We start from the raw sequence: 27,892 nt of genomic DNA, 5'->3' as shown, positions 1-27,892 counted from the left end.
GACTTCGGTTTGGATGAAAACCCAGGACTCGTTCATCGTACCTCAGGGTATTTAGCATTGACTTTAATTAAAAACCTCCTCGCCGGGCCAAAACGCATGCAGATGCAAACTTCCGTGTTCAACGTCTGCAATGCTTTGCTTGAAAAATACTGCGATGCTACATTTACAGTCTGAGGTAGATGCACAAAGTAGGACCTGCCTGTAAAATTTCCTCTTGTTCCGCAAACTCTCTCTCTCTGCACTGCCCCAATTTACCACAGTGCAAAAAAACCACAGCCAAATCAATATATTCTTGGGAAGGAAGGGGGGCTGGTAGAGTGGTTTTTGAAGGCAAGCCAGAGAATATTCTAAACGGGGGACACACAGCGTGTTTTAACTGCTGTGATAATTCTGCATAAAGAGATGTTAAGGATCTAGCTCCTTGCTGTAGCATGCCATGTGTCCCTGAATAAAATTACTGCCATGCAGGCTGTTAGCAGAGGAATGCGTAAACAGACAATGTATCCTTGCATCAGTTCCACAAAATGTTGCACAACACAAATGCCTCTCGATGTGTCATTTCCTGCTTGGCCACCAGCCCAGCTCCTGACAGGCAGTCAACAAAAAAAAAAATTAAAAAAAAAGAAGAAAAAAAAAAAATAAAAAAAAAAAACCCCAAACCCTGAAAGATTTAAAGCTGTTCTACTCCAAAGCACATTCCACTAGCCCCAGACTTATCCCTCCACCCTCTGCCTTTGAAAGAAAAGAGGGATAACTTCCTAAAAACTGTTATGGTTTTAAGTCGAGGAATCTCAAAAATCTCAATCACTTATCTGCGTTTTATAAGCCGGGTCAGCCAAACAGTTAATACAAAGGCTGAGCAGAACCTCTCTCTGGCTTTCGCTGGCTTCTGTAGTGTGCACAGACAAAAAGGCGATGTTTGCTCATACCTTTCATCACGTGTGCACCTTGCAAGCTGCAGCAGCAGAGAAATATTCGGGACCTGAATGAAATAGAGCAGTTTTCTCCTACTGAAACGCTTCAGTTCAAAGCTCAGAACTACTTTTCCACTCATGCTGATAAAGAAAATTGTGGTCAGTGACTTTGGAGACCACCTTTAACTAGAGACGAACTAAAGTCTTTGCAAGTCAGGCAAAATATAAAAATACATAGAATTCTCCACCCTCCTTCCTCATGACTTCCCTCCTGACTGGGTTTCTACCAAAAGCAGCCAGAAAGGAGTACATGTCTCCTATTTGAAAGGTACCACTATTGAAGGGTAAATCATTATTTCTGTATTTGTAATGAGGTAAGGCAAAGGTATTAAAGAGGGGCTTAGGTAAAGGTTTGGGGGTTTTTTGTTCTGTTTTTTTAATGCTTTTAATTCCTTTACAGTGACCTTTTGCTATCTGTTGGTCAGTTATGACCTCATGACAACTTACTTCTCCAGAAAACTTCTTTCAGCCCTCCCAGCTGGAAGGCAACTCTGTGGGCTAAGACATGCATATGGCAGAGGTTTTATCTTGGATATGAGGAGAGAAAAATATCTGCAGGATTTCCCAATGATTCCCAAAGATCTTATACAACCCTGTCTCCAGACTCCATCACTCAGAGTGCAACGCGCTCTCTCAATCCAGCACACAGACTGTGCAACACAGTAGATGTCCCTGGATGGTAATTAGACAGACTGAAATAGATAATTAAAAATAAATAAATCTTTTCAAAGGAAAAATCATTAGAAGACCTTTTCTCATATAGAAATGGGCAGGTTTTCCTAATAGAGCAACCTGACATCACTGTCTCTATTAAAATATTTTAAAATAATAACAGAGAGGCAAGGCAGCAAGCTTCTACAAGCATATGTTTAATACGACTAAATGGCACTTACATTTCAGAACCTGACTTTCTGAAGTGCTGAGCATCCAAAACACCAACTGGAGTCACTGCATGCCATGACTGTTCAGCACTCTTAAAGTCAGGCTCTAAATGACTGTGATATCTGTCATGGTATTGCTGCTGCTCCTACTGCTCCTGGAAAGCACACAGCATTCATTCGCTTGAGTCAACTTGCCAACAGAAGGTCAGAGTGCCTTGCCTATAAACAAGCCTTACAAATTCACGATCTAAAGCATGATGTCATGTCTTAAAATGATAAGCTGGCAACAAAGTAAATGACATTTTGTAAAGATGTGCATAATTTTATGTTTACGCTACTTAGAATGAAGGTTCTAATAAGTCATCGGTTGTGTTCCTTTAAAGGGAAGTTTTATAACTGAGATGAATCACAACTGCAAAAGATCAAAGTTAAAAAACATCAATGATGCCATGGGGTACTTTTTAATCTTGTAATGAATGATGATCATGTGCTCTTATGAAGTTGGTCCAACTGCCAACGCCAGATGTGTATATTAAGAAAAAAGTTGTTTGTGATGTGACAGCTCTGGTTGAGCTGCCAGAGAAGAAAACTAGGATAACATGCTTGAGATGTCGAGGTGAAATACAGATCCTGGCAAAAAGGGGCACTATTTGCTGATACATAATTTGTTAAGAAAAACACATTTGCTATCAGAGCCGCTCCTTGACTTGAATTCCTTATTGCCCCCAACCACCTAATTTTCCTTATGCAACGTCAATGCCAGATTCACTTCTTGAACGATTACTACCAAACAGTAATAAATCTACAAGAGTGCAGAGGCTCTCAGAAGGAAGCAGAACTTCAGTGAAACTCCGACAGCTCACTGGAGCTACTCTTTCCCTGAAAATTCACGTTTAATAACTAGTCATTCTGGAGGTGTCATAGCTTTGAAAGTATCAGACTGCAATAACAAAACTTGCAGAATGAAACCGACCCCAGAGTAGAGCTTCACTAAGTATTTAGCCAAAATATTAAAATTCAGATGGACATTCAAGCTCAAATTTGGCTTTCTTTAAAAAAAAAAAAAAAGATTAAGAAAGACACAATAACTCCATAAGAACTAAGTTACTGAGCATTCCTAGGTTCAGCTATTCAATGAGAATAGCAGACAGGTATCACACACAAAGGCCTTTCAGGTCTAAACTAAAAAACTCCAGCAGAACTTGGAAATCTTACTAAGTTATATGAACACAGCCTCATTTTTATCCACTGAGCACCAAAATGGTTAGTCTGAACGCAAAGAGGTTCCCTTTCCGTGCTACACAGCGTAGTCCACGCTATTGTCTGCATCGTTTTCAAACCGCTCTGCTCTTTCACAGCCATTGTGTCCTCTGCTGGGACATTTCCTCTTTTGCACATGCCTCAATACATACATGGAAGCAGCCTCCAAATGGGAATGGCTAAATGATATGTAACTTATTCCCTGGGTTTTACTCCATGAATGCAGTTTGCCCAGTGTCTCCAAGTAAGCTACACGGAGCACCAGCTGCAGGTGAAAATTAAAAATGGGAACTGATTCAGCTAGGGAGAGAAGACAGAACAAAAATCCCCTCGCTGTGACAGACGGACACTTCAGCTGTGAGCAGGAAGCAACGCAACTATCTACGTAATGAAATTTATCCATAGCTACTTGCTTTTTCTTATCTGTTACTCGAGGTGAAACTCTACAGCCCGGACAGTGCTTACAGAAGGCATTTCAGTTCCCGTCTATCAGTATAAGAGGAGGTGACACCGCAGCATGTATTAGCACGAGAAACACTTAACTCCATGAATTCTGTCTACGTCTTTCTACTTATTCTGTCTTTGTGGTATTTGAAACAAAACTCCATGAAAGCTCCTTAAAGGTCTCATTTGTATGTGCAGATCAAAGGCAAAATAATTATTTGAGATGCTTCCATTATAGGGATTTTTTTTTAATGTGGTTATTCATCAAATAATTCTTAATCTCTAAATGTAATTTAAGTACAGCTATACCTGGTTAATCCAATCAATTTAGAAAGAGTTGTTCTAGTTAGATTAAGAAAAAACTCCAGAACTGGCTCATCAATAATACCCATACGATGTGAGACCGGTTACCAGCTAAATGTGCTAGACAGAGAGACAGCCGTATAAATCATGATGGATTAACCAGACTTCACTGTATCTAAAAATAAGTGCTACCCATAAAACTGCTAGAACATGACAAACCACAATTGTCATAAAAATATAGCCAGCGATCATTGTAAATAGATTCTTAGTAAGTTAGGAAGGTGCACTGCTATGAGATAAACGTGCCGAGTGAAAATCTGCTGGACTATGTTTAAATAAAATGTACTTTCTGTGCGCAAATAAGAAACAAAGACCATGCTGTTGATATGCTGGTTTTTATCTTTCTTTGGCCCCCAGGGGTCTATGATGAGTCCATAGCTGAAAACCAATTTCAGGTATGATGAGATTAACCAGGTGCATTAATTATCTGATGGCAAAAGAATTTAAGGGCAAACAAAAAGGCACTATATTATATATTTTCTCTCTGCACTAGGACTGATCCTGAAAGATCCCTCTCCTATTTTGTTCTAAACGTCTTCAGTTGGAAGCTTACAGGAGTTTAGGGAATTCAGCATGTTGCAGGATTGTGTCTATTATGCCTAAATCAGATTATATATAAATACAGTGGGTTTAGTTCTCATTTACACTGGAAGATAATGTATCAAGACCTTGATGTGAATGAGAATCAGGTTTGTGATTGCCCAAATTCAGCCGAGCACTTAACTGTGTGTTTAATGCAAGTACGTGTGTGGTCCAATAGACTCCGAATTAAGCATGCGCTTACATATTTTGCTGAGCAAGAACCAATCTTTGACAAAGATATGTATTTCATTTATGGGTCTCTGTTAAACAAAATTAAGCAGACATAAGTGCAAAAATAAGAATATAATACTCACTTCTTGGCTCCCTCGGCCCATCCACTGTAACCTTTATAGCTCTGTGGTATGTAGCGACTTGGGGGGGATTTGTCAGGACAGTTATTGTCAAAGTAAAGCTCTTCCCTACAAAGGGAAAAAAACAACAAGGAATGAGTGATTACAACATGAAAACAGTCACATGCATGTTCAGTAAAGAATCAGAGACGTTTAAAATTATTCCCTGTCGTTACCACAATCGTGAAAATTAAAAACATAACTGACCATAGGAGTTTTCCTCCCCTTCAGTTTTACTCTATGTCAAGAATATGTCCATGTGTTGACAATCTAAATGTTTCTTATTTAATAATGGGTCATCATACAATGACAGAACAAAAGTGATTCACTGCTGAAGACAAGCCAAATTCTTTGCTGTATTGAAAGTGGTGTAAATCCAAAGCTAGTCAGATAATTTAAAAATTTACTCCAGTTTTGCAGCTGTGTGACAGAGAGCAGAATGTGGCCACATGTTATTTACTTCACACAGTTTTATCATTTCATTTGTTTGACTTGACTACAATAAGATGAGGAAAGAATATATTTTCCTCCTGGGAGTCATTTTAACAGGGAATCAGTGTCTCCTGTCCTTCATATGCCAGGGGTAATATGATGATATCATTATTACTGGAACACACTTTTTTCCCCTACATATATTCCATCTATGAAATACTAAGAAAGCCCCCAGCTTTCCCATGAGGGTGAGAAACTGCTGTGTGCATGCACGTTGCTATCGTAAGTCTGCATTTTTTTTTATTTTCCAAAGTTCGAGTTCATGCAGAGATTGCACAAGATCTTCCGCAGCCTTTAGCTGAATGAAAACGTTAAAAAGAAATAAATAAAGGGAGCTGCCTGTGTCTGAGCGCACATTCTCACAAGGCGCTGGCCCCCGTTCGGGAGACTCACTGACAGTTGTAATCTGTTAGATATGCAACGGTTAGTCATGTCAGATAGTCAAAACTGAAAACTGTTTCAAGACAGGAAAAGGTGGGCGTACAACAGTGACTCAATAAAACAGTCAGCAATCTTCGGCCTTCGTGCTCATTTAAGCTGCTACTTTACCAGACACTTAAAACTCTTTCCCTCCCCCCCCCCCGTGTGTGTATACATGCATTTTTGTTGCTAGGGCTTTTCCTCTTGCTGAACTCCGAAGGAATTCAATCAAGACACAAATCTTAAACGATATGTAACAGCACAAACTTAATGCAGTTTTTCCAAGCCTAATATAGAACAGCTTATATATAAGGCATAATACAGAACAGGGCTTTGGCTGTCAAATCTAGTAATTGGTCTTTCTTTCTGGTCCAAGTCGTATATCCCCCAAACCTGCCCAAGACACGCATCATTTATTATCAGGAGTGCAACTTCAAACTGTCTTGGCTATATTTTTCACAAACTAGAATGTGACATGGATTTTTTTTTAAGGAAATATAACTGTCATCTAGAGTAAAACGAATTTCCAGGTGTAGCTGCACTCCAGCTGTGCCCAGCTCTCTGAGAGATGCAGGTTAGAGGGAAGGTCAGGACCCCGGCCAAGGTGCCAAAATCTCAGGAGGCTGAATTCTCTCTCAGTGGAGATGCGTGGCTGAAGGTGGCCTTCCCCAGTTTCACTGGGAAATGGATTATTTCTCAGATCTTTCGAGAGCGATCATCACAGGAGGAGAGCCTGCTGTATGCAGGACGCCCAGTCTTTGCCCAGTCCTGCCCACCCGCTGTCCCCAGAGGTAAACGGCGTGTCCTGCCAGCGTACAGCGTGTGCGTAGGCAGCCTTCAGACACACAGCAACAGCCCTACTGAAGCATATAGTGCCTCCACGCCTGCTTGTTCAGGGCTCAAAAGGGTCCGTGCCTTTTATCCCTCTCCAAGCAGGAATTCAGCCTATTGCTTGGGGATACATAATGCGCCAGGGACAGGTTTAAGGCCTCCTTCGGCTTATCGTGTCAAAAAGTTCTGACTATTAAATTGCAGGATGATGACATTCAGTTACCCATGTAAAATCAGTAGAATATTATTGGTAACAAAGATACGAAAGGGATTTCCCATATACCTTCGAATGAAGAATTTGGCCTTCCAATGCTACCGTTCTATTTATACGCCAAATCAGTCTATCACGACTAAAAATTAACAAAATATACTATTTGTAAGACCCTGTAAAATCATTCTATAGAAAAGCACTGCAAGATTTTCTACACTACCTCAACAGGATACAGTGGCCAGAAAAAATGCATTCCTTAATATCAAGAGCTACGTTTTCACCTCGCCTGTGAGCATTTCTAAATTGTCACCTCTCGGCCAGCCTAAGCTGAGCAGGTAAGCAACTAATTTGAAAGGGAAACTGTTTTTGTTCCCTAACTGGTACTCTACCAAACCGAAGCATTGATGAAGTAACACTGATGAAGCCCCCTCGCACTCAGTAAAGAATACATCACTTCATCGCAGGGAGCTGCGCGGCCCTGCCAGCGCACTCAGGTTCCAGAGCTTTCAAGAGATGATTTACATATTACAGGATTAAGAACAAAATAAATTTTTAAGGTCCCCTGTTTCGGTGATGCTTATGCCTGCCACAGATATTTCACAGATATCCCTCCTCAGTTACAAAATCCTTTAATGGACTTTTTATCACCTTTTTTTATTGCCCTTAGTCATTTCAACTATCCACTTTTAGAGGCTAAAGACTAATTGTAGTTCTCTTTTATTAAATTCCCCAGCCAAGCAGTCATCTGGCACTATTGCTTCAGTGTGTCTAAACTGTGCATTCTTTGTTATTCACACATGTGAGCCCAGCTGACACAGGAGGACGAGATGGACATATGCTGAAGCACAAGACAAACCCCAGAAATTAGCTTGAAAGGAGACTCGGCAGCTTGTGCGTGTTGCATATTTTTTCAGTTAGATGCTAATGTGATTAAAGTATCAGGACACAACAAAATTAAGGTTATGATCCTTTGCTTATTGAAGACAGGAATTCTTTCTTCTCTGCGCTGTGGATCGGGCTTGTAAAAGTGAACTACTGCCTGAAAACCACATACAAACAACTTCTGCATTCACATAAAGCACCCCGGTTACTTATTCTTATGAATCCAGAAAAGGTGTTTGAGAGAAATTATACAAACAAAAACGTGAAGCTTCTGTCAGGCAAGCAACATTAATATGTATAAAAATCAAGTTTCTCCATTGAGCCATGGGAAGCAAGAAAGAACGTGGGAGAGGAGGTGAAGTGGTAAGTTGATGATTCAGACTTCACAATCAAATTTAGAGATACAGAGATCAAAGAGCGAGCTGTTTAGAAAGATGTAAATCTAAAGTCAGGAACAGGTGTGGATTAGTTTCTCGCCACCGAAAAATGATTTCTTTATTACTTTATTTTTCCTGTTCTACTTCAAGACCTGTATCTACCGATATTTGTCTACGTAAGGAGCTTTCTCACTTCTGTTTGCAACTACTGCTTTCTTTTCCTGCTATTTTAAGCAGAGTTCTAAAAATCTATCATTAATGATAACTCTTTCTCCTTCTCTCCCTCTCTCTCTCTCTCCCCCTCTCTGTTCTAAGTCTGGAAGACAAGTCTGGACCAATTTCTCCATCCTGCCTCTGGCAGCAGAATGCAGCATTTCAGATCCTCCACCGAGTCCCGGCTGCTTCAAAGGAAAAGCCCTACTTTCTTCCGTTAAGATCATAAGAAATATAGGGGGAGGGGGTCAGCTCTGTTTGGACATAATTACACTTCATCAAAAGAAGCTTTCTTCATCTTCCATGCGTGAAAAGTCTGCAAGCAGTTAAGTCTGTCTTTTTTCTTCCCTTTTTTTTTTTTTTTTTTTTAAATATAAAAATTGCTATTTGGGAAACTAGCCAAAACTCAGAGAGCCAATATAGTAAAACAGTGCACACCCTTTGTTTTTCTTTGAAGTCTCTTAAATAAATATGTTGAGGGTTTGAAAAGTACACTATCGCTTTTCCATAGATTCTACTCAGATTGATCACAGAAAAAGTCTATTCCAAGTCTGCTAGATACAAATATAAATTAAACTACTGGAATCAAATTTTAGGAGGTTTGTGTTTGTATGTGTCTGTAGCCGTATCTACTGAGGCTTTAGGCCCTCTCTTTCATTTCCTACGCTTTAATAAAAAGTATGTATCATGGGTTTCAAATGAAATTCACAGATCAGAGGTAGTACATCACATTTCAGTTCTTTTTCAGCACTACTGAAAGACTGATACGCTACTGAACTTTTACTGTAAGGCAGCAGTAGTGATGGAGCCAGAGAACTTTCAAACCTAATCCATCAGCAGAATAACAAAGCAGACTGTTTTTTTTAAAGAAAGCAAGACAAATGGAAGACATAGGTAACACCTTATCCGAAAGGGCAATGAACTCCATATTTATATTGCATTACTGTTGCAATAGTTACTCTGTCTTTCAAGTTATTCTTTATTATTGATACTTTTAAAGCTGTAAAATGATAAAGAGAATTGTTAGCCACGTCACCAAAATAAAAAATAGCCACTGTAAGCCACGCTTATGGACTCACCTTCACAAAGCACTTGTAAAAGCGTGCCAAGTGATTTAGACTATCTAGGCCTCTGTCATATGTTTAATTTTTTTGTTGGACAAATATTCTTTCCTTCTTTAAGATGAATTACAACTGCTTTCTAAAGAATATTACTGTAAAATTAGCTTTATTGCTAATTTCCCAACACAGTTGTTCAGCTTCTATTGCTTTGTTTTGCCCTATGCAGAGCTAGTTAAAAAAATTAATAATTACTTCAAATACATAAAGGAAAAAAAATGTAGGTTGAATCAATGACTGATATAACAAACCTGCAGTAAAAACTGAAGTGCCAGCTTCCTTCAAGCTATCCTTTCAATCATTACCTGAAATTTGAAAGCAGCTACAATAATCTTAAAGAGGAATTCTGGCAAACTTGCAATGATTACAAAGGCTTTCTATGAGTGCAGTGCAGTTTCCAGATTATAGGAAGCTCCTAAACAGCTGGGAGACAATGACAGCACTCTACATCTTCAAAAAAAACCCCAACCTGAAAGTTACCCTGTCATTTAAAGTAAAGGTTAAATTTTGTTCAAGGCCAATTCATAAAAAGTCAACCAGTTTACTAAAAAGAAAGGTACAGCTTATTTCTGCAGGTCATATGCAGTTTGATTGTAAAGGGCAGGGAAGTCACTAGAAAGCTTTCCACCAATAGCTGTAAGCCTTTAAAGATGTAAGCCGTTAAAGAATACAACCCATAGCACATGTGATATGCAAAATCCTCTTAATTACAGGTCTTCTACAACAACTTCAGAAGCAGCTCTACTGCTAAAGGGAATTCTCCACCTCTCATTGCAGTGGCCTGAGATACACTCTCTGACTCCACGTAACCCAGATCACAAACACCCCCATCTCCTTCCACCTTTGCTGTGTGATTAAAATAGGGAAGCAGGTATTCTGTGAATCATTTTTCACAAATGGCGTCTCATAAAAATGTACAGACGTAAGGAGTCAGAAAAACTTAAGAGAAACTCTTAACTTGGTTTGCACAAATGCTGATGTTTGCAAATAAAACATGCATTCATCCCTCCAAATGAAAGGCCGACAACGATGTATTTACAGATTGATCAGTATTTCATTGCAAAGTAAGTTTGACGTCTAGACATTGGTTTTACTTCATTATGGACACGTAAAATGCAGCGGCCTACCTCTTCCACTTCTGCCCACAAATCGTAAGTCATTAAATCTGGCCACCTGGTTCTTCATCACGGCAGAAGCGTTTCGCAGCTCTGCAGAGTAGTTCTCATCGTTTCCAGCCATGACGGTGACCACGGTCCCATCAGGCACTTCTCCCAAGGCCACCACCTGTTAAAATGGGAAGACAACCACAACTCGTGAGGCAACACTTTGAAAACGCGTGTCTCCATCCCAGCTTTGCAGCCTGCCATGCTCATTACGAAGCTCTGCGGCTGCTTCTCCAGCCCGCTGTGGTGAAGAGTCATGTATTAGCTGAACACAGAACAAAGTGCCACATCAAACAAAGAAACATCTTGTATTGTCTCCCTTTCTCAAAGCCTAATAGGGAGTTTCTTCTTTGTTACAGTTCTTCAGAAACATTCAACATCCTTATGTAGAGTGTATGGTTTAATGCTTCCTGAAGGCCAACTTTGTTCTTAGCAACCAGTGAGCAGTGAGAAAACATGAGGCATGGCTCATATCCATAAATTATATGCAGGAACACATTTGAAATGGAAAGTTAGAAATTACTATTAGCAGCCTTATCACCCAGATTCGGCTCTACTTCTCCGCTGGTTCCACCCATCACCCTGACCCCAGAGCTCCTCAGACTTCAAGCCAGAGAGAACCCCCCCCGCCGTCCACCCATCCCAGGAGTGGCACCGGGGTCATCAGCAGAGAAAGCTCTCCACCCAACACGCTGCTGCGATGGAGCGCTTTATGGCTGCAATTCAAACTCTCCAGATGCAATACAAAACAAAGGCTGTATTTCCTTGCAGGCATGTAAATTTTCGTAGCGCTCGCAAGAGTCGCATGTGGTTAGGGCTGATACCTCCCTCAAATTCCAGGATGGGCGAACAGAAGATATCAAAGTGTTTCTCCTTACGTTTCAGCTAGCTGATAGTCTCACTTTCATGCTTCAGCGGTTGTGTAGCGCTCCAACATCTGATTAGATAAATGCCACAGAGCAGACAGCTACTGTCTTCTAATTCAAAAACACCAGGGATACCTACAGTGTTACTGCACTGTGACTTTTTGAAGTAAAACCAGACAGGAATACTAGTTACTAGGAAGAAAATACACGTTTCTTCACATGGCGTAAAAAAAGCCCACAAAAGTATCAAGAAAATAAATTCCTTCTGACCAGTTAGCTAATACTGATGCTGGAAATAAATTTAAAACAAAAAGAGATTCAGAAATACGGCATGGCTGAGCTCGAACTTGAAAAAAAAATGTATCTTGAGATACAAAGTCCATCCCCTTGCAGTTTCTACCAGTTTACATGGTCAGATAGGGCTTTTTATATTCTTCAGAATAATTTATTCTGTCTCCTGAAATACATATTACATTTTGTCATAAGCCCTGCCTGAAATGTCTTTCCCGTAAATGATCCTAGCTGAAACTAAAAATTGCAGGTTGCACTGTAATATTAATTAAGTGGAAAGAATGAGGAGTTCTGAGTATATAGGGAGAACATTACGTGGACCAGTGCACTGTACAATGTTTCTCCAAAACAATAAAAACTAACGACATAGGTATACAAAATCTGAAAATATTTAAAATAGACTGTGTTCCTGAAAATTATAGCTCCTCTTATTTAAAAGAAATATTGAAGAGAAAGAAGAAAGCAAGGCTGAAACGCTGTACAAAAAGGATCTACTGGTGCTTTTCTGTTTTTCCATAAAACACCAGGTAATACCACCCAAAACTGTAAACTGAGTTTTGCCACAAACTACTGTGAGGTCTCGTCTATCAAGCAAATATTTTACTTTAAAGTGAGATGAACGTCCCTGAACATAAAAACACAGGAACCGCCGTTGTGGATAAGATCTGAGGTCCCACTAGCTCAGTGCCTTGGGTCTGACAGCAACCAGGTCTGACGTCTTCAAAGCCAAGTGTAAGGAATCATAAATAATAATCAAATATCAAGTAATAATCTGCTGAACAGATTATAGAGCTGACTCTAACCCTTAACAAATGGATATTGGCTTAAACTCTAAAGCATGGGGCTTGAGACTACTTACAAAACACTCCCTTCCCAGTTAGCGATAGACCACGTTATCTCTGGACAGTCTTGCCATGCACATTAGCATCCAGGGGAGTTGCAAGCTATGCTTTTTATATCTCACAAAACAACAAAAAAAATCACATTAACTCCAGAAATGCAAAGAAGCCGAGAGCACAGGAGGAAGTGTGAGTCTGCCAGGGGCCTCGGAAGAGGGAGCGAGATGACGGCAGCCTCAGCTCACCTCTTTCTCTCTAGGTGAGCAGAGCCCGGAGCAGGCAGCGGCATCGCATCTCCGTCTCAACCCGGTCTCCTGAACACGGGTTCAGCCTGCAACACCTGGGCAGGAGGGAGCAAAACCTCTTAAAAGGCCCCCCTGATCCTCCCTTGCTTTTCAGAGCTTTCCTCCCTACCCTTTCCACTCGATGATGTCGGTTCAATTTGTCAGCTTAGACATCAGCCTAAAACTGCACGTGCCGCTGCCGGAGTCACTGGGCTCATCGCGCCTAATCAAGAACTGCATCATTACTGAACCGCACCAGCTTTTTGATGCAGTATGATGCAATGTCGCTATTCGTCTCATTAGGAGAAGACTGAAGGAAGAGACAAACCGAAATCAGAGGCCAAAATAAAAACTTTGGCTAATAAGAGAAAGTCCCCTTACATAGGAAGTTCCCCTGCTATGCAACAGGAGGAAAATACTCGTTCTCTTCGTGATTTCATACTTTTTTGCCTTGAAATACCAGAAGACTATTGCACACATCCATAATAGCACTGGTTAGAAAAAAAGCTTTGCAAAACAGGCTTGAAACCTGGAGAAATACACATCATTTTGAGAATTTTAGAAAGTAACTTTACATACTGAAAGACTGTTGGCATAAACCTTGATTTGGTAATTTTATGCCATGTATCAATCCAAAGTTATTTACATATTCTTAGAAAGAGGATTGTAAGTGCACTGTGAAATGAATAAGGACTGCATAAAAAATTAAAGATTAAAAGTAGCCACAGTGCACATTCCTTACCTATTCTTGAAACATAAATATCTCTACTATTCCAAAATCTTTATTTTCCACATTAAACTACCTACACGCTTTAGTGATTAAAGGTAGATTTTGCTTCTGCTTTTTTTTTAACTAAAGCTCAAGAAGGTACATGAAGTCAGATGAAGCCGCAAAATAAAACCAAACCAATTCATACAAGTTGAAAATAACTATGTATTTTTTGCATAACACAACTCTCGTCTGGTTAGGCAACCTGTTTGCCCAGTTTCGGTCCAGTGGGATTTGAACTGGCCAAAGTATGTACCCTAAAGACGGAAGTTATAAGCACGAAGCAAAACTACTGTACAACAGCAGGTACTAAGACTTTCTGCAGAGTAAAATGCTTGTTTCGAAAAAAAGCTAGCGCACATGCTAAATAGTTCCTCACAAACATTGATATCTACCACTTCTTGCGAAACACTGAATTCAAACAGCCTCCGCGTGTAAAATCTTCCGTATTGAGAACGCGTTTTCCTGAGATTGCCAAAAGTGCATCTGATACTATTAAAAATATTTTAATGTTCTGTAACTTAAAACAGAATAACTGAATTGCACTACTTTTTGTTTCAAAATATACATCTGGGCTGACAATTTATACAGCAGGTTTCAGCTTGAAGCTATTTAAAACAGCTGAGTTATAAACTCTGAAAATTGGGGTTTGGAGGAGAAATGCTGACAGACCCTTAACTACTGTGGTGCTACTGAGGAGAGGTCTTAGACTTCACGTCCCTTTTTTTTTCCCCTGCCTTTAGGTCCACGAAGGCTCTTTGCTACTATCAGCATCCTACAGAAGCCACTTGTAACAGCTAACGTGGCATTTCGGGTCTTTATGACTTTCAGTAAAAACTTCCAGGCAGACACATAAGCAGAGGGCCAAATTCTGATGACTCTACTCAAATAAAGGACCGCTGGCTATTAACATTAAGAAGTGAATGTGATTTGGACCCGGCTGCACAGTACCTATTTCTTTTATGCCAGAATATCACTAGATAGATAGGTAGAACTGTATTAGAGGTAGATGTCTAATACTCTTCCCCCCCAAACCAGTTTGCATTAACAGTCTTATTAGTTCGTACACTCAGCAGGGACTCCCTCCCCAGTGCGTGTAAATATTAATACTTAAAATTCAAATCTAATACTAAGCCAACATTATTTCAAAAACTTATAATCAAGCCCAGCACTGTTTATAACATACTTCCTCTCCTGCATATGATTAATATCTGTTTTTTTTAAATTGAAACAGTGCTATATCCAGAGTACTTTTTAACTAGAGATCTCTGTGAGAGAATTATGACACACTTAACACACCACTCAAAACATTATCATTAACATATTATTTATTGCCAATAACACTTCAAAAAGTGTGTTGTCTGTGAGCTATTTTACTTTCAAGTTACTGTTTAGCCGATAGAGCCCAAATCTGTCTTTTTTTCCTTTTCAGAGATAATTCCCATTCTGTTATATCACAGTCAAGCGTTTCACTGTATGATACATGCAGCTTCTTTGGTCTCAAAGTACTGGACAGCTGCATGCAAGTTACCTTTGAAAAATGAAATAATTTTTTTTAAAATCTCAAGATTATTTCAACTGAGTTTCAAATTAATTTACCAGTAAATTAGGGCATATATGTCTTCGGCATATTTTAAAAAGTACGCATTGCATACTGCATATGAAAACAGATGCACCCAGAGTGGAACAGTGCAAGGGGCAATGTCTACTCCTGATGCATCAGAAAAATTGGTCATATCTACACCTCCTCCCTGTCAGCAGTCAAATATAGGACCCAAATATAAGACATGTATAAATATATATATATGAACACAAGAAGACTGGGAAATGCTCCAAACCTTTTTCTATCCTTTTATCACGCGTAAGCATTCTCACTGTAATAATATTCTAAATACTTCAGTATTTAGTTTAGATCTTTCCCTTATTCTAATGAACTGCGACCGCATCCTTTGAATTGCTGTAAGGTAGAAGGCTCAGACGTTTCTAATGAAAACTGCCATGCGAGTACGATAATGTAAGCGCTCTCGTGTCCCTTCTATAAAGAGTAACTATAATACCAACTTAATCCAACGCTCAATTAAATTACAATCATGATTTTCCGAAAGGTCCTCCTCCTTACCCCGAAGCCCCTGTGAATCAGAATCACCCAGATCCACACCTAGAGAGCCTTTGAGTGCTAACACCAAGTCACGAAAACAGAAGACACCCCATTTTTCTGCCATTTCTACTCAGCCCGACCACCGCGACCTGCACGAGCAGGCCCCAGCTCCCCCACGCAAGACTTCTTCCGTCAACTCTCATCTGCACCCCCGTAACATTTTTGAAGCAGAGCTTCATCTTTATCACCAGTCACTTGAACGCCAGCTCATTTAACCGCTTCTACTAATTTTTCCCGGATAAACGGCCGTGATAACACAGCTAGCAATTGGGAAATGCAAGCACAAGGCGACGTTCTGGAAATGCACTGGGCGAGACCGTTTCCAAACTCTTCTACCTTTTGAGCGATTTCCAGGCGCGTTATTTTTCACCTAGCAGGTCTGGGAGCGATGAGCCCCTCGCAGGGACACCCCCCCCCCCAGCTCCAACCCCGCACCCCACCCGGGCAGGTGCCGTGGGACACCCCAGCCACCGCTTTCTCCCTACCGAAGCCCACGGGAGAGAAAACTCCAAGGGGAACGCTTTCAAATATTGCTGGGGGAGGAAAAGGGCTTGCTTTATAGCGCGCAATTATTGTTGTGATTATTACAGTTTTAAAAAAAATCTTTTCCTCTCATTAGCGCGCCGTGGGGATGTAGACAGAAAATTAAAAGCAGCATCCCCGGTGCAGATCGGGGTGGTATTTATTATTTAAACGTGCGAGCCCTGCCAAGGAGACCGTCTTCTGGCCAGACACTTCCTCGCTTGTCCACCAGGAGAAGTGAAGGGGCCCCGTCTCGTCTCCCCCCCCAGGAGCCCCGTCCCCCCCTTCCCAGCCCCATCTCAACTCGGGCTGCCTCTGGGGTAGGGGGGCAATGCCCCGGCCCCCCCTCTCCCACACCAGCACCCTCAGCCTGACTCTCGGACCCCAGACCCACCCCCCCCCCCCAGCACGCTTCAAAGCCACCCCAAAACCCCCAGTCCCACCCCCGGGAGCAGGGAGGGAGGCAGGGGCACCCCCGTAGGTGAGGTACTGGTCTTCTCAGTGGGGTGGGGGGGCACCCCCGTTGCACCCCCACACTGAGCTCCGGCAGATGGGTGAATCCCCCCATTCCTGGGGTGTTTTTTTTTTTTAAAAAAGGAAAGCCCAGGAGAGGGGTCTGTGGGGAGGAAGGGGTGTCTCTGGGGGTATTGCTGGGGAGGGGGGGCCCACAGGAGCAGTGGGGGGGGGGGCACACACGCCGGTACTGCCCCGCGGGGATGGAGATAACGGGATGGCTGCCGGGGGGGACACGCACTGTGCCGGCGGGGCGGGTGGGAGAGGGCAAGGGGTGCATGGACCGGGGCGGGGGGGGGACACACTGAGCAGACACTGCAAGAGCAGGCATTACCGGGGGGGGGGGGGGCACAGGAAGCGTAGCAGGACGGGGGGGGGCACGGGAGCCACTTGCAGGACGGGGTGGGGGGGGAGGTAGGGAGGCATTGCGGGGGGTGCACAGGAGGCATTGGAGTTAGGTGGGGGGGCGAGGACGTTTGGCAGGACGGGGGGGGGGGCACAGGAGGCACTGCAGGACTTGTGGGGGGGGCAGAGAAGCCCCTGCGAGCCCGGGCTGGGGGGGACACACACACACAGAGGCGTCTCTGCGGGAGGAAGCACGGCGCAGGGGGGGGAAAAGGCATCCCCGGGCAGCGGCGGCTGCGGGAGAAGGGGAGGCGGGCGGGCGGTGTGTGTGTGATGGGGGGGGGGGCTGTGTGTGTGTGTGGGGGGGGGGTGTCTCACCTTGAATGCCACCGGGAGGGTCTTGTTGCAGCGCCAGTGCGAGGGCAGGACGGAGCAGAGGAAGTTGGGGCTGTCGGTGCGGACCAGCTCGGCGGGGTGGTCAGCGATGATCTCCACCATGGTGCGGTTATCGTGGGGGCGCAGCCTGGGCACGGCGGCCGCCGCTTCTTGCTGCTGCTGCTGCTGCTGCTGCTGCTGCTGCTGTTGTTGTTGTTGGGCTACTACCACCGGGCTGACTTCGCTCATCTTGCCGGGCTGCAGGCTGCTGGAGGGGGGGCTGAACCTCCGGCTGGTGCTGGGATCTACGGGAATACGCATCACAACAGCCACAAGTTAGCGAATTGGGGGGCGGGGGGGGGGGGGAGCGGTAGGGGGATCGCTGGAGGAGGCGTGTAGTGGGGGGTGGGGGTTGTAAAAAAAAAATATATATATAGCGAAAAAAGGGGTGAATGAAAAAGTGGAGGGGTGAGGATAAGGGGCAAAAAAGCAAATCAGGAAAAAAAAATCAAAACAGGAGCGGATTAAACGCACGAGGAAAAAAAATAAAAATCTCAGTCTGTTTTTGTTTTGCTTTAGTTTTTTTTTTTTTTAAAAGAAAGATGGACGGGGCGGGGGGCGATGCCGGTCTGGGGGCGCCTGCAGCCCGGAGCAGCGAGGAGACAGAGTCTGGCTGTGGGGTCCGGGGCTGCCCCTCTCAGCAAAGCCCGGCTGGAAACTGCATGGTCCCGGCTTCTGCCCAGCTGCAAAACGCTGCTGCTGCTTCTCCTCCTCCTTCCTTCCTTCCTTCTTGCACAGTCTCTCTGCTCTTTTCCCTCCTTCTAGGCACCGCTTCTTCCCTCAAGTGCTTGAATTTCTTTCCTTTTTCTTCCCCTCCCTCCCCGTCCTCTTTTCCTTTTCGGATTTTCAAAAGGTTGTCTTGGGAGAAGTAAAACTCGCGGCTGGTTCGGCTTCCTGGGCTGCTGCTGTTGGCGGCCGCCAGAAGAGGAGCGTAGCTCTCAGAGCCGGAGAGGGGGTGTTCAGGGGAATGTCCCGATTTCCTCCGAAGAAATCTTCCTCCTCCGGACCAAAAAAAAAAAAAAAAAAAAAAGGGAGAAAAGGAGCAAACAAAAAGCCTCGCTGGGACAGAGGCGAGGAGCCGCTGGGCTCCCCCGCTTATTGCCTTTGGCTTCAGGAAGCGGGAGCTCGGGAAGGGGCTTGGGAAAAGTGGTCCTCCCCCCCCCCAAAAAAAGAAAAAAAGGCGCTCCCGAAGTGATTTCGGCGTGGAAAGAAAGTTACTGGGGTTGCTGGGGTGAGGAGGAAAGTCACAGGACTAATAATTAATAGAGAGACTTTAGCCGGTTCCTTTGGGAGGATCAGGACTTAAGAAAAGTTGAACTTTCGGATTCCCAGGGAAAAAAAAGCGGGGAGCGTAGTTGGAAAAAAAAAAAACAAACACAAAACCAAAAAAAACCCCAAACACAAACCACCCCAAAACAGCCCTCCTTAGGCTGATTTCTAAAATATGACCAAGTAAATTCTGGGAAAAGGCAGCCTCGGTGCAGTCCGGTCCTTTTAATTAAGTCGCTGCTGGATCCAAGTCCGTTGAGTTGAATAGGCTAACAAAAATCTTTCTTTTTTTTCCGCCCTTGATGAACAACAGCAGCAAAAAAATCATTAAAATGTCGGTTTGTTTGAGTTATTTTTCTTTCTGAAAAATCGGGTTAAAAAAAAAAAAAAGCAACCAAAATCAACAAACTTCTTTTTGGGTCCCAAGAAGTTGAGGTCGGGGAAGATGAAGGAGCCGGAAAAAAAAAAAAAAAAAAAAAAAGCCACAGTTTTTTTGTCCTGAATGTGGTTTTTGGAGGCTGGGATTTCTAATGATTAGGTTTTTGTGGTTTATATATACAGGACTCTCTGGCTAAGGCGATCATTATGCTGATGAGAGTCAGCAGCACGTGGTGCTTCAGTCCTCAGACTTCTGCAGCCTTCAAAATAAATAAAACAATGTGCATCCCCCACAGGAGGAGAAACTTTGCTTTAAGTCGCTCTCACCCACGGGGAGGGGGACGGGAACGGGGAAGGGGGGGAGCAGGAGACGGTCTCCGATCTCCACTTCTCTCCGGGTTTTTTCCATTAACACTTTTGGGCTTGTTTGTTTAAAAAAAAAAAAAAAAGGCATGAAAAATCTTGTTTGCAAAAAAAATAATAGTAAGAATAATCTGGTGCCAAAGGGGTTTTTTTTGCTAAGACTCCGGTAGTCTAAAGCCTAAACCATTTCCTTGAATGAATGAAAGCTATAAAACCCCCTTCAGACTATTAAGGTAAAAGGAGTCTGGTTTGTTTTCTCCCTTAAAAAAAAAAAAAAAAAAAAAAAGGGCAGATCTTATTAAAAACAATTTACATACCCAATAGTAAAAAAGTGTAAACGCCTCCCAGCGCAGATAACAACCTATCACAACCCTCCCTCTAATTTCTAAGGCTTTACTTCGACTTGCTACTTCCACCTTCTTGTAAAAAGTCGGCGCTGCGTGTGTGCTCCTTGCTCGCCGCCTGTGTGTGACTCGGGGCGGTGTGTGTCTGTCTGTCTGTCTGTCTGTCGGGGGGGGGAGATGTGTCCTTTTTACGCAGCCGTTGCAAACCCTAAGTCCGGCACCCTGACCCAGCAGGAGAGCCGGCTCTGTCCTGCCAGCCCCTCCGCGAAAAGCACGGCGGAGCAGCGCGGCCGCCCCACGTACACGGGACACGGGGGAGTGTGTGTGGGGGGGGAGCATTAAGAGACACCTCCGGGGCTCTTTCCGCGCCCGCGGAGCCTCCGCGCCCTCCGCCGGCCGGGCCGGCAGCGCTGCCCACCGCCCCCCCCCAATTTCTGCCCCCCCCCCCCGATTTCTGCCCCCCCCCCCCCTTGAGGGCAACCCCCCCCCGGGCTCTGCACGGGGGGGAAGGTGCGTGCAAAGGCAGCAGGCAGCCTGCAGCGCTGCTCCTTCCGTATTTGATTTTAAAGAATAATAATAGGAAAAGATCTGATGTTCGGTCACAGGGGAGAGCTCTCGCTCCGCGCACCGCGGCTGCCGCCTCCGCTCCGCGCCCGCCGCGGCGGGCACCGGCGACTGCCGGTGCTCCTCCGTCTTTCCCACGGTTAAAATGGGGAGCAACAGCCCCTGACCCACCGCCTCGCAGGCATCTATATCCTCTTCTCCCCCCCCCCCCTTTTTGTCCCTTTTTTCCTTTTTTCTTTTTTTTCCCCTTTTTTCCTTTTTTTCCCCCTTTTTTCCCCCTTATTTTCTCTCTTTTTTTTCTCCTTGTCCAGCGTTGGAGGGGCTGTGGAAGTTTTCTATCGCGCTGTGAAAACGCGGTCGCTGTGGGTAACATCACAAACCCCTCCTGAGCTCGCCCCGCTTCTCCAACAACCATAGGGATCTGCTTTTCCCCAAAGCGGCCACAGGCATTTCCAAAGGACAGTTACTTGCCACCTATAAGGACTAGTATATTCAGAAGCTCTGGTTTGCTATAGTTGCAATACAGAAAATGTATTTTTTCATAATTATTTTGGTAAAATGTTTATGGCTGTAGGTTCTTTTGGCTTCCTCCCCCCCCACACTTTTTGCTGGAGGGGAAATACATTCCATTAGAGCCATTCCAAAGGTGCTAGAAAGAAGGCAAGAGGTTGTCTTATATCCAAATACTATATAAGCCTGACAATCATGATTTATTTTATTTCAAACAAGAAGATACATTTCCACTTTTAATTAGTCACACTAAAAGTTTTACAGTCACCTCTCTTCCTACTAAAATAAAATAAAAAGTTAATTAGGATAAACTAAAATAAGTTATTGGAAGCTACCAGTGTAAGGTCACTTAAAATAGTCCATGGTTATTTATAATGTCGAAATAAAATTTTCCACTGAACGCCCTAACAAAGTTTCAGGTATCTGGCACAGCTGATTTTCAGTCTCCGTGCAAAAATATCTTTCTGCTGAACATTCACACATTTAACAGGAACCTACTACAGCCTGGAACAGATCACAGCTCGGAGCACTAGAATTTTATTTAAATGGTTATGGACAAATTAATAAAAGTACCAGTAATGTTTATGGACCTGCATAAAAGCTGGATGGGCCTTTTCAGAAAAAGTCATTTATGTTATGATATATATAATCTGGAACGTTGGCTTGGATTTGGCTGAAATGGAGAGCAACCCCGCTGCTCGGCTTTCCTCAGATTTTATTTCAGAACTTCTCGGAATTTTAGCACTGGTTGCAAAATGGGTCATATTTTAAGATGTTAGAGAATTGTAGGAGGTTAGTGAAAAAATGTGCTTGCACGGCAAATTATGTCTCAACAAACACCTTCGGATCCACTTTATAAAATAGGATTTTTGTTAGTATGGCTACGTTTGCTGCTATTTCAATTGTCTTTTAGCTTTTTCACTTTTAACTATGTTATGAATACAGCCATAATTACATTGCTTTTGGACAAAACGGTAATGTTTTAAAGAGCGCTGAGTTTGTGTACTGTTACATTTATAAAACATGGGCCCAGCACGCTCCTGCTGTAAGCATCCTATGCTCAAGATGAAAAATAATTGTCAGATTTGAAAGATTCTAACCTGGATGATGTTCCCTAAATAAACAGTTTTGATGCCAGTTTGTTGGGCTGGAACGTGCTGTAAATACGATGAATACAGAACTTATTTTGAGCTTCTCTATATATGTAAATAGCCCTCGTGAAACGGGAATAAATGAATGGGTTCACTGGGTTTGTTATTGTATTGGATATTTTTAGTCAGAGCGACTACAGCAATGTCAGCAATTATTACTATAGTTAAGGACTTGCCAATATTCTCTTTCCAACATCTACCTTCTCAAAGTTTTTTATTCACTCGTGAAAATGTGCATTGAGCCAAAATGTGTGAACTTAAGCAAGCTTAATGCTAGAGAAGGTTTTTGCCCAAATTTCCATTCATTTCAGTAGGGGCAAGATAAGCTCCAGTGTCTCTTGGCAGCGCTTTACTTTCGCTTTGGTTGCAAATTGACTGTTTGCCCAGCTATTCTTTGCTTTTTCTTAAGTATGACAAATAGTAACTCTAGATTTGCACGTTATTTGGCCTGTTAAGTAGGCATGTGGTAATGAGTTCTGTAACTACAGCATTCATGGTCAGACTATGGACTACTATGGTTTGTTTAACTACTGTGTCCCTGCCCCATTGATTTATGGCCCAGATAAAAGAAGATTCTTTGTGTCCTGAAATTAGTCGAAAGCATTTAATATTTCAGCGCCATGCACTGTTTTTTAGCATTTATAGTCCCTGATACAAACAGAAGCATAAAGGTTTGAAAGACCGGCTAGAAAATTATTACATAAAAAAAAAAAAAAATCATTCTTGAAAGTTTTACTTTTCCTCACAGTATTTTCAGTAGGAACTGAGGACCGAGAGCTGAGACTCTTGCGTTCTGTCTCAGGATTTAATGCTGACTTGCTCTGTCACCTCGGACAAACCTTTTAGCCAGTTTTCCTTCACTATAAAATGGGGTACTAACTATTACCATACCCCTTTTGAGATATAAAAATCTGTGTCAAATTCTCGGAAGTCCAAAGATTAGCAGGGCTCTGCATCTGTAAAGCATACCGGTAATACCAGGAGAAAAATTCTAAAAGCTGGTAAGAAACCTGCCGTGTCACTACTGAAAAATTGTCGGCTCTTCCATGGCACGCAGTGAAACGCACGTTATACAAACAACAAAGTAAATAGTTACTGCTTCTGATTTTTTTTTCTAGATGTATTTTTCTGCTTCTCTAATAAGCATGGACTGCGAGCCTAGGTCTCAGTCCTACCGTAGGGTTCTCCCATTTCCCTCCCTGTCTGCAACCTCTTATGCCCCATTGGAATTGCATGTATTTCAACGAGGTTTAAAGCAGCAAATGACCATGTCATCATTGCAAAGGAAAGAAATGCGGGTCTACTTGTCATCTTATAACAGCATTTGAAAGAGAAAGTATGGACTGTGCTTTCTGGCAGTAAAAACCTGAATGTGTAGTACGATTAGAAAAATGTATGGCCTGTCATTTTCAAGTAACTTATATTCTTTTTTTTTTTTTTTTTGCTCGCAACATGCAGACTAAAAATTAACTGTAGAAAGTTGTTAGTGTCCTCACAGCTAGGGACGAACTGTTTTTTTCATGGCAAGACTGACTTTGTCCCTTTCACTAATCCTCCTCCCAACTTCTGTGAAACTAATTTCAGAATGAGGAAAAAGTTGTGTTTTTTTCCTTGAATGAATTCAGATAAAATCAGCACATTGTTTTAGAGATATAAAGGCTAAAAAAGGAGAGCTTACATTTTCTCCCCCCCCCCCCCCTTTCAGCATATATAAAACCAGCATGAGCCAGAAACTTCACGGTTATTTTTTCTGTTGACCTCAATGAAAACTGGTTGCCTTGACTAACTGTGGGGAAAGTGGGTGGTATAACTGTTTGTAATTAAAAAGGGTTTATACATTTGGAACCTTGCAGAGTCCCTAAATTTTGCACGCTGGTTTTTAAGAGACTAATGAAGTGCACTCTGGCCAGATACAAGCTCCATAAAGCTCACACAGAAGATACTACAAGATGTAAGTCAGTCCCAAGTGGGAGAGGTTGTTTTTAATGCTCCCAACCGCAAGCACACCACCAGATCCTTGCATTTACTCTCTCAGTGTTGCAATGGTGAGGATTCCCATTGTAAATCTATTCTCAATAGCATGAATGGCAGAAAAAAAATTCAGGCAGATTCTTTGTTAATAACATAAGTCTTGAAGCTGAAGCAATAGAAAAACACCAAATAGTGATGGACTTGTTCTGAAAAGGATGAAAACATACAACATGGAAAGAGGCGGTACAGTCTACAGGAGTGAAATACAAGAGGAAAGCATATGGTAATAGCAAAGGTAGGGTAAACGTAACAGCCATAGCAAACCAACTCTTTGAGGAACTATAAAAATTAGTCTATTTTTGCCCTTTCTTTCCTGAAAATTCACTCAAATGATGAACTAAGCATAGTCAGCCCAGACCAGAGGATCAAGAACATAATCATATTTATGGTATGACATAATGTAATCCTGAAAATGCTGAGCATAATATACGTGTGCCCCACATTAGGTATGGCCTTAACACCTTGGGCGTGTGGAGCATAACACGGGATCAATGCCTTAGTCGACTGCCGTGGAACTGGCGGCCAAGTGACAGGAGACAACAACATCAGTCCAAAACCAAGCCATAAGAGCAGATGACAAAACATTAGACATCACAGGAATGATTCTCTCTAGTAATAAAAGACAAAGATCTGGCAGAAAAAATATTATAGGTGAAGCTGCCAGCAGTATCTGCAGTTAAGCTTGTCTACCACTTTCCAGTATAAGACCTTGTTTTCACTCACATAACGTTGCCAATTTTTAACTGTTCAGGATGAGCTTTTCAATCCTGAGTCTGCCTCAAGCTGAATTTTTTGGAAACTTCCAGCAGAAATACTTCTGCTGCTTCTAAGATCGGCATGAAGAGAAAACACATTGTTTCACAACAGTTTAAAATTTCTTAGAATCATCCCAATATCTATTTCAGAGCTGGGATGAGAAGTTTTACTAAGTAGGAGAGGAATAAAGAGGAAAAATCAGATAAATCCCTTTTGTTGCCCTTGACCAAAAGGATCCACCCGAACTTGGCTGAGTTAGAAGTTGCTGAAAATTGTTGAGGTTTTTCTTGCGCGTGCTCAGTACAGATGGAGTAGTTGGCAGCTAAATTTTGCAAAGCCTCCATAGCAGCGCTGGGCTTGCTAGACTGGATTGGATCTGTACTCAGCCTAGTCTGACCAATATTCTCCCTGACAGTAGGCTGCACTGTTTTAGAGGAAAGGATAAGAAACCCTGGAGTCAGCAGATAGATACAGGATCTATTCCTCCTTTCAGGTCTCATCCTAGTTAGTAGTAGCTTATAAAATATGATCAGAATGACTGTCAGCAGTTCAGTTTTAAATTGTGTCTATTAGAAGTCTATAATTCAACCATAAAAATTCCTTACAGGCTGAAATCTGGTTTATACTCTCAGTTCAGAAGTCTAAATTCTCTACAGATTTTTTTAAATAGTCTGTTTCAAAGTGATAGAAAAGAAAAAATAGTCATGTACAAATTCTGGACATTTCTTTCACAATGCAATTCATAATTCAGTTATGGTAAGTATGATCAGTTTTAAACTATTTGTTTCAAATGCTGCTCAGGCCCTAGAAGGAGTGTAAGTAATTAAAATCTTCACCATTGACACTAGACATTCAAATGTGAATAAGATTCTCTGACCTCGGGGTATTAGGAATATTATGATATAGGAGCTTATGTGATGTAATACTAAAACCTGTTATTCTAGTTTATCTTACAAATACTTAGATAATTTATTAAACGCATACATATCGAAAAGCAAGGGAGAAATCCTTCTGTCCTTTCATGGCAAAACTCATCGTGAAGACAGTCACTCAAATGTTTTCCCAATTTAAGCACAAGAACAAAGACATAACCTGGAAGTATCCAGGAGGAACAACTAAGAGGTCCTTAGAGGGGGCAAAGCAGATGCAAAACCTTTCTTGGAAGACCACAGCAGCTCTCATTACTACCAAGCTTCCCTTTGTAGTGGAGAAGATAGAGCAGCTCTTCCCATCCTTGGAATGCTTTCAAACATACTGTGCTTGGCACCCTGAGGTTAGCGTGATTTTTGAGCAGATAAAAGCCCGTTACATGAAAAGGCAGATCCCACCCTCTTGCTTTTTTTCTTCCCTTGGTAAGAAAGAAAGAAAAGCCTTATTCTGTCTGCAGTTCCACTGATTTCAATGGGAGCCTTCATGCAATAAGGTGCTGCTTCACGTAAGAGAAGCAGAGGCAAGCCTTTAGGTAACTTGCTACTGTGGGTTACTCTCCTTATCCTTCACATTTCCATGTCTACACGCCCATCTTGCTGAAGAATATGTAAAGTCTTTCAGCTCCTCATTTCCACTCCATTTTAAAGAGCTAGAATAATTAGTATTTTTAGGCATGAGAAAACCATCTTCCACTGTTTTTGACAATTGAAGAACATGGACTGAGGGAATCAGAGGAAAGCTCTATTTACTAAACACCACATGTAGATTACCACTGATAGTTTTTCTAAGGAAATTTATGACCTGTGTGGAGTAAATAAACTCCCTTTTTGGTAAAGAATCTGCAGGCCAATCATTCATGCTTGCTTAGAGACATTACTGTTGGTGTTGCTTTTATGTGGAAGGCTACAGTAAAGGGTGATGTTATGTCTAACACAGACAGTTGGCAGCTCCGGAAAGAAAAAAAAAAGCCATTTTTGACATTACTTATCAGGAGATTCTTGCTAGATTATGGCACATTCACTCTGATTCAGGAAAGAAAGAAAAGATAATGATAAGACAATTATAATTCTTGTAACTAATATGTTATCTTCATGCACGCACTTGCATGCCTAGCTACATTTACTGGCAAGTTATGGCATTTTACACATCTGAAGTAAACAGAGAGTTCTCAGCATGTTCCAAAAGTTTAGTAAGTCTGAAAGCTGTTTGCTCTGTATTTCAGTGTAAAAGAATGGGACAGACACTTTTCTTCTCCTGGCTGCCCATCCTGTACTCCTATCATTACGGTCCTTCCCTGCTCTCTTTCCTCTCCCCATTTTATGAGACATAACTGTTTAAGGCAATCATGAAAATTAAGTGAGAAGAAGGAACTTATTAAGTGTCTGTATATCATGTTTTCAGAAATATTAGTGTTTTTCATGCACAAGTAACTCAGTGGCTTTCAGTGGTACCCCTCTTGATTTACACTGCTGTGAGAGGAGAACTGGGCTGTTATTATCTATTAAGTCTACCTAATTTAACAGATGCATGCAATATGTGTGCTTAATTTCTTTAGACTATCATATGTGAAATTATCAATACAACCTTTAGTAAATACTATTCTGCCTATGAAAGTATTCTGAATTTAAAACAAGCAAGAGCCTTTCTGAGTGATGACCCCATGTCCTTAACTCACCCCACTGCTCTTCAGCACATAGGCTATGTGATGTCACTGGGGCTTTGCCTTCTCAAGAAAAAATGATCTGGTTTTGACGAGGGGTGTCAAAAATAGTTTTCCACCCTCAGACCCATTCAAGTAGTAGTAGAAATGGTTGCCTCACTGGTGTGGACAAGGTCAGGTAAGTTCATTGCTTACCGTAGCAAATCATGCCTGTTGAGGGCTCAGGGGACAGCTTGCCTGCATAGGATTTGCCTCGGAGTGTATAGAAGAATTTGTTACAATAGGTGTTGGACTCGACTGACATTGTCCGAACTGGAGAAGCAGTTGTTTTCAACACTACTCCAAGATGTGCA

The 27,892-nt window shown here is 42.3% G+C and overlaps 1 protein-coding gene across 7 annotated transcripts in view; it reads right to left on the bottom strand.

The window, feature by feature from the left end:
- RUNX2 (RUNX family transcription factor 2) overlaps positions 1-27,892 on the bottom strand; it is a 222,981-nt gene that overhangs the window by 140,382 nt on the left and 54,707 nt on the right. For 5 of the 7 annotated variants that reach the window (XM_052809348.1, XM_052809349.1, XM_052809351.1 and 2 more), the window contains 3 exons: positions 17,527-17,828; positions 10,526-10,682; positions 4,819-4,923 (listed from right to left, as the gene is read on the bottom strand). In XM_052809348.1, the coding sequence (XP_052665308.1) occupies positions 4,819-4,923; positions 10,526-10,682; positions 17,527-17,828 (564 nt within the window). Of the gene's footprint in view, positions 1-4,818; positions 4,924-10,525; positions 10,683-17,526; positions 17,858-27,892 lie in introns of those variants that run through there. The other 2 variants (XM_052809350.1, XM_052809353.1) reach the window with 1 other exon arrangement.

Source organism: Harpia harpyja, chromosome 15, assembly GCF_026419915.1.
Source record: "Harpia harpyja isolate bHarHar1 chromosome 15, bHarHar1 primary haplotype, whole genome shotgun sequence".
Taxonomy (NCBI): domain Eukaryota; kingdom Metazoa; phylum Chordata; class Aves; order Accipitriformes; family Accipitridae; genus Harpia; species Harpia harpyja.
The sequence above is the reverse complement of the archived record's forward strand: the minus strand, read 5'-3'. Positions and strand labels throughout refer to the sequence as shown.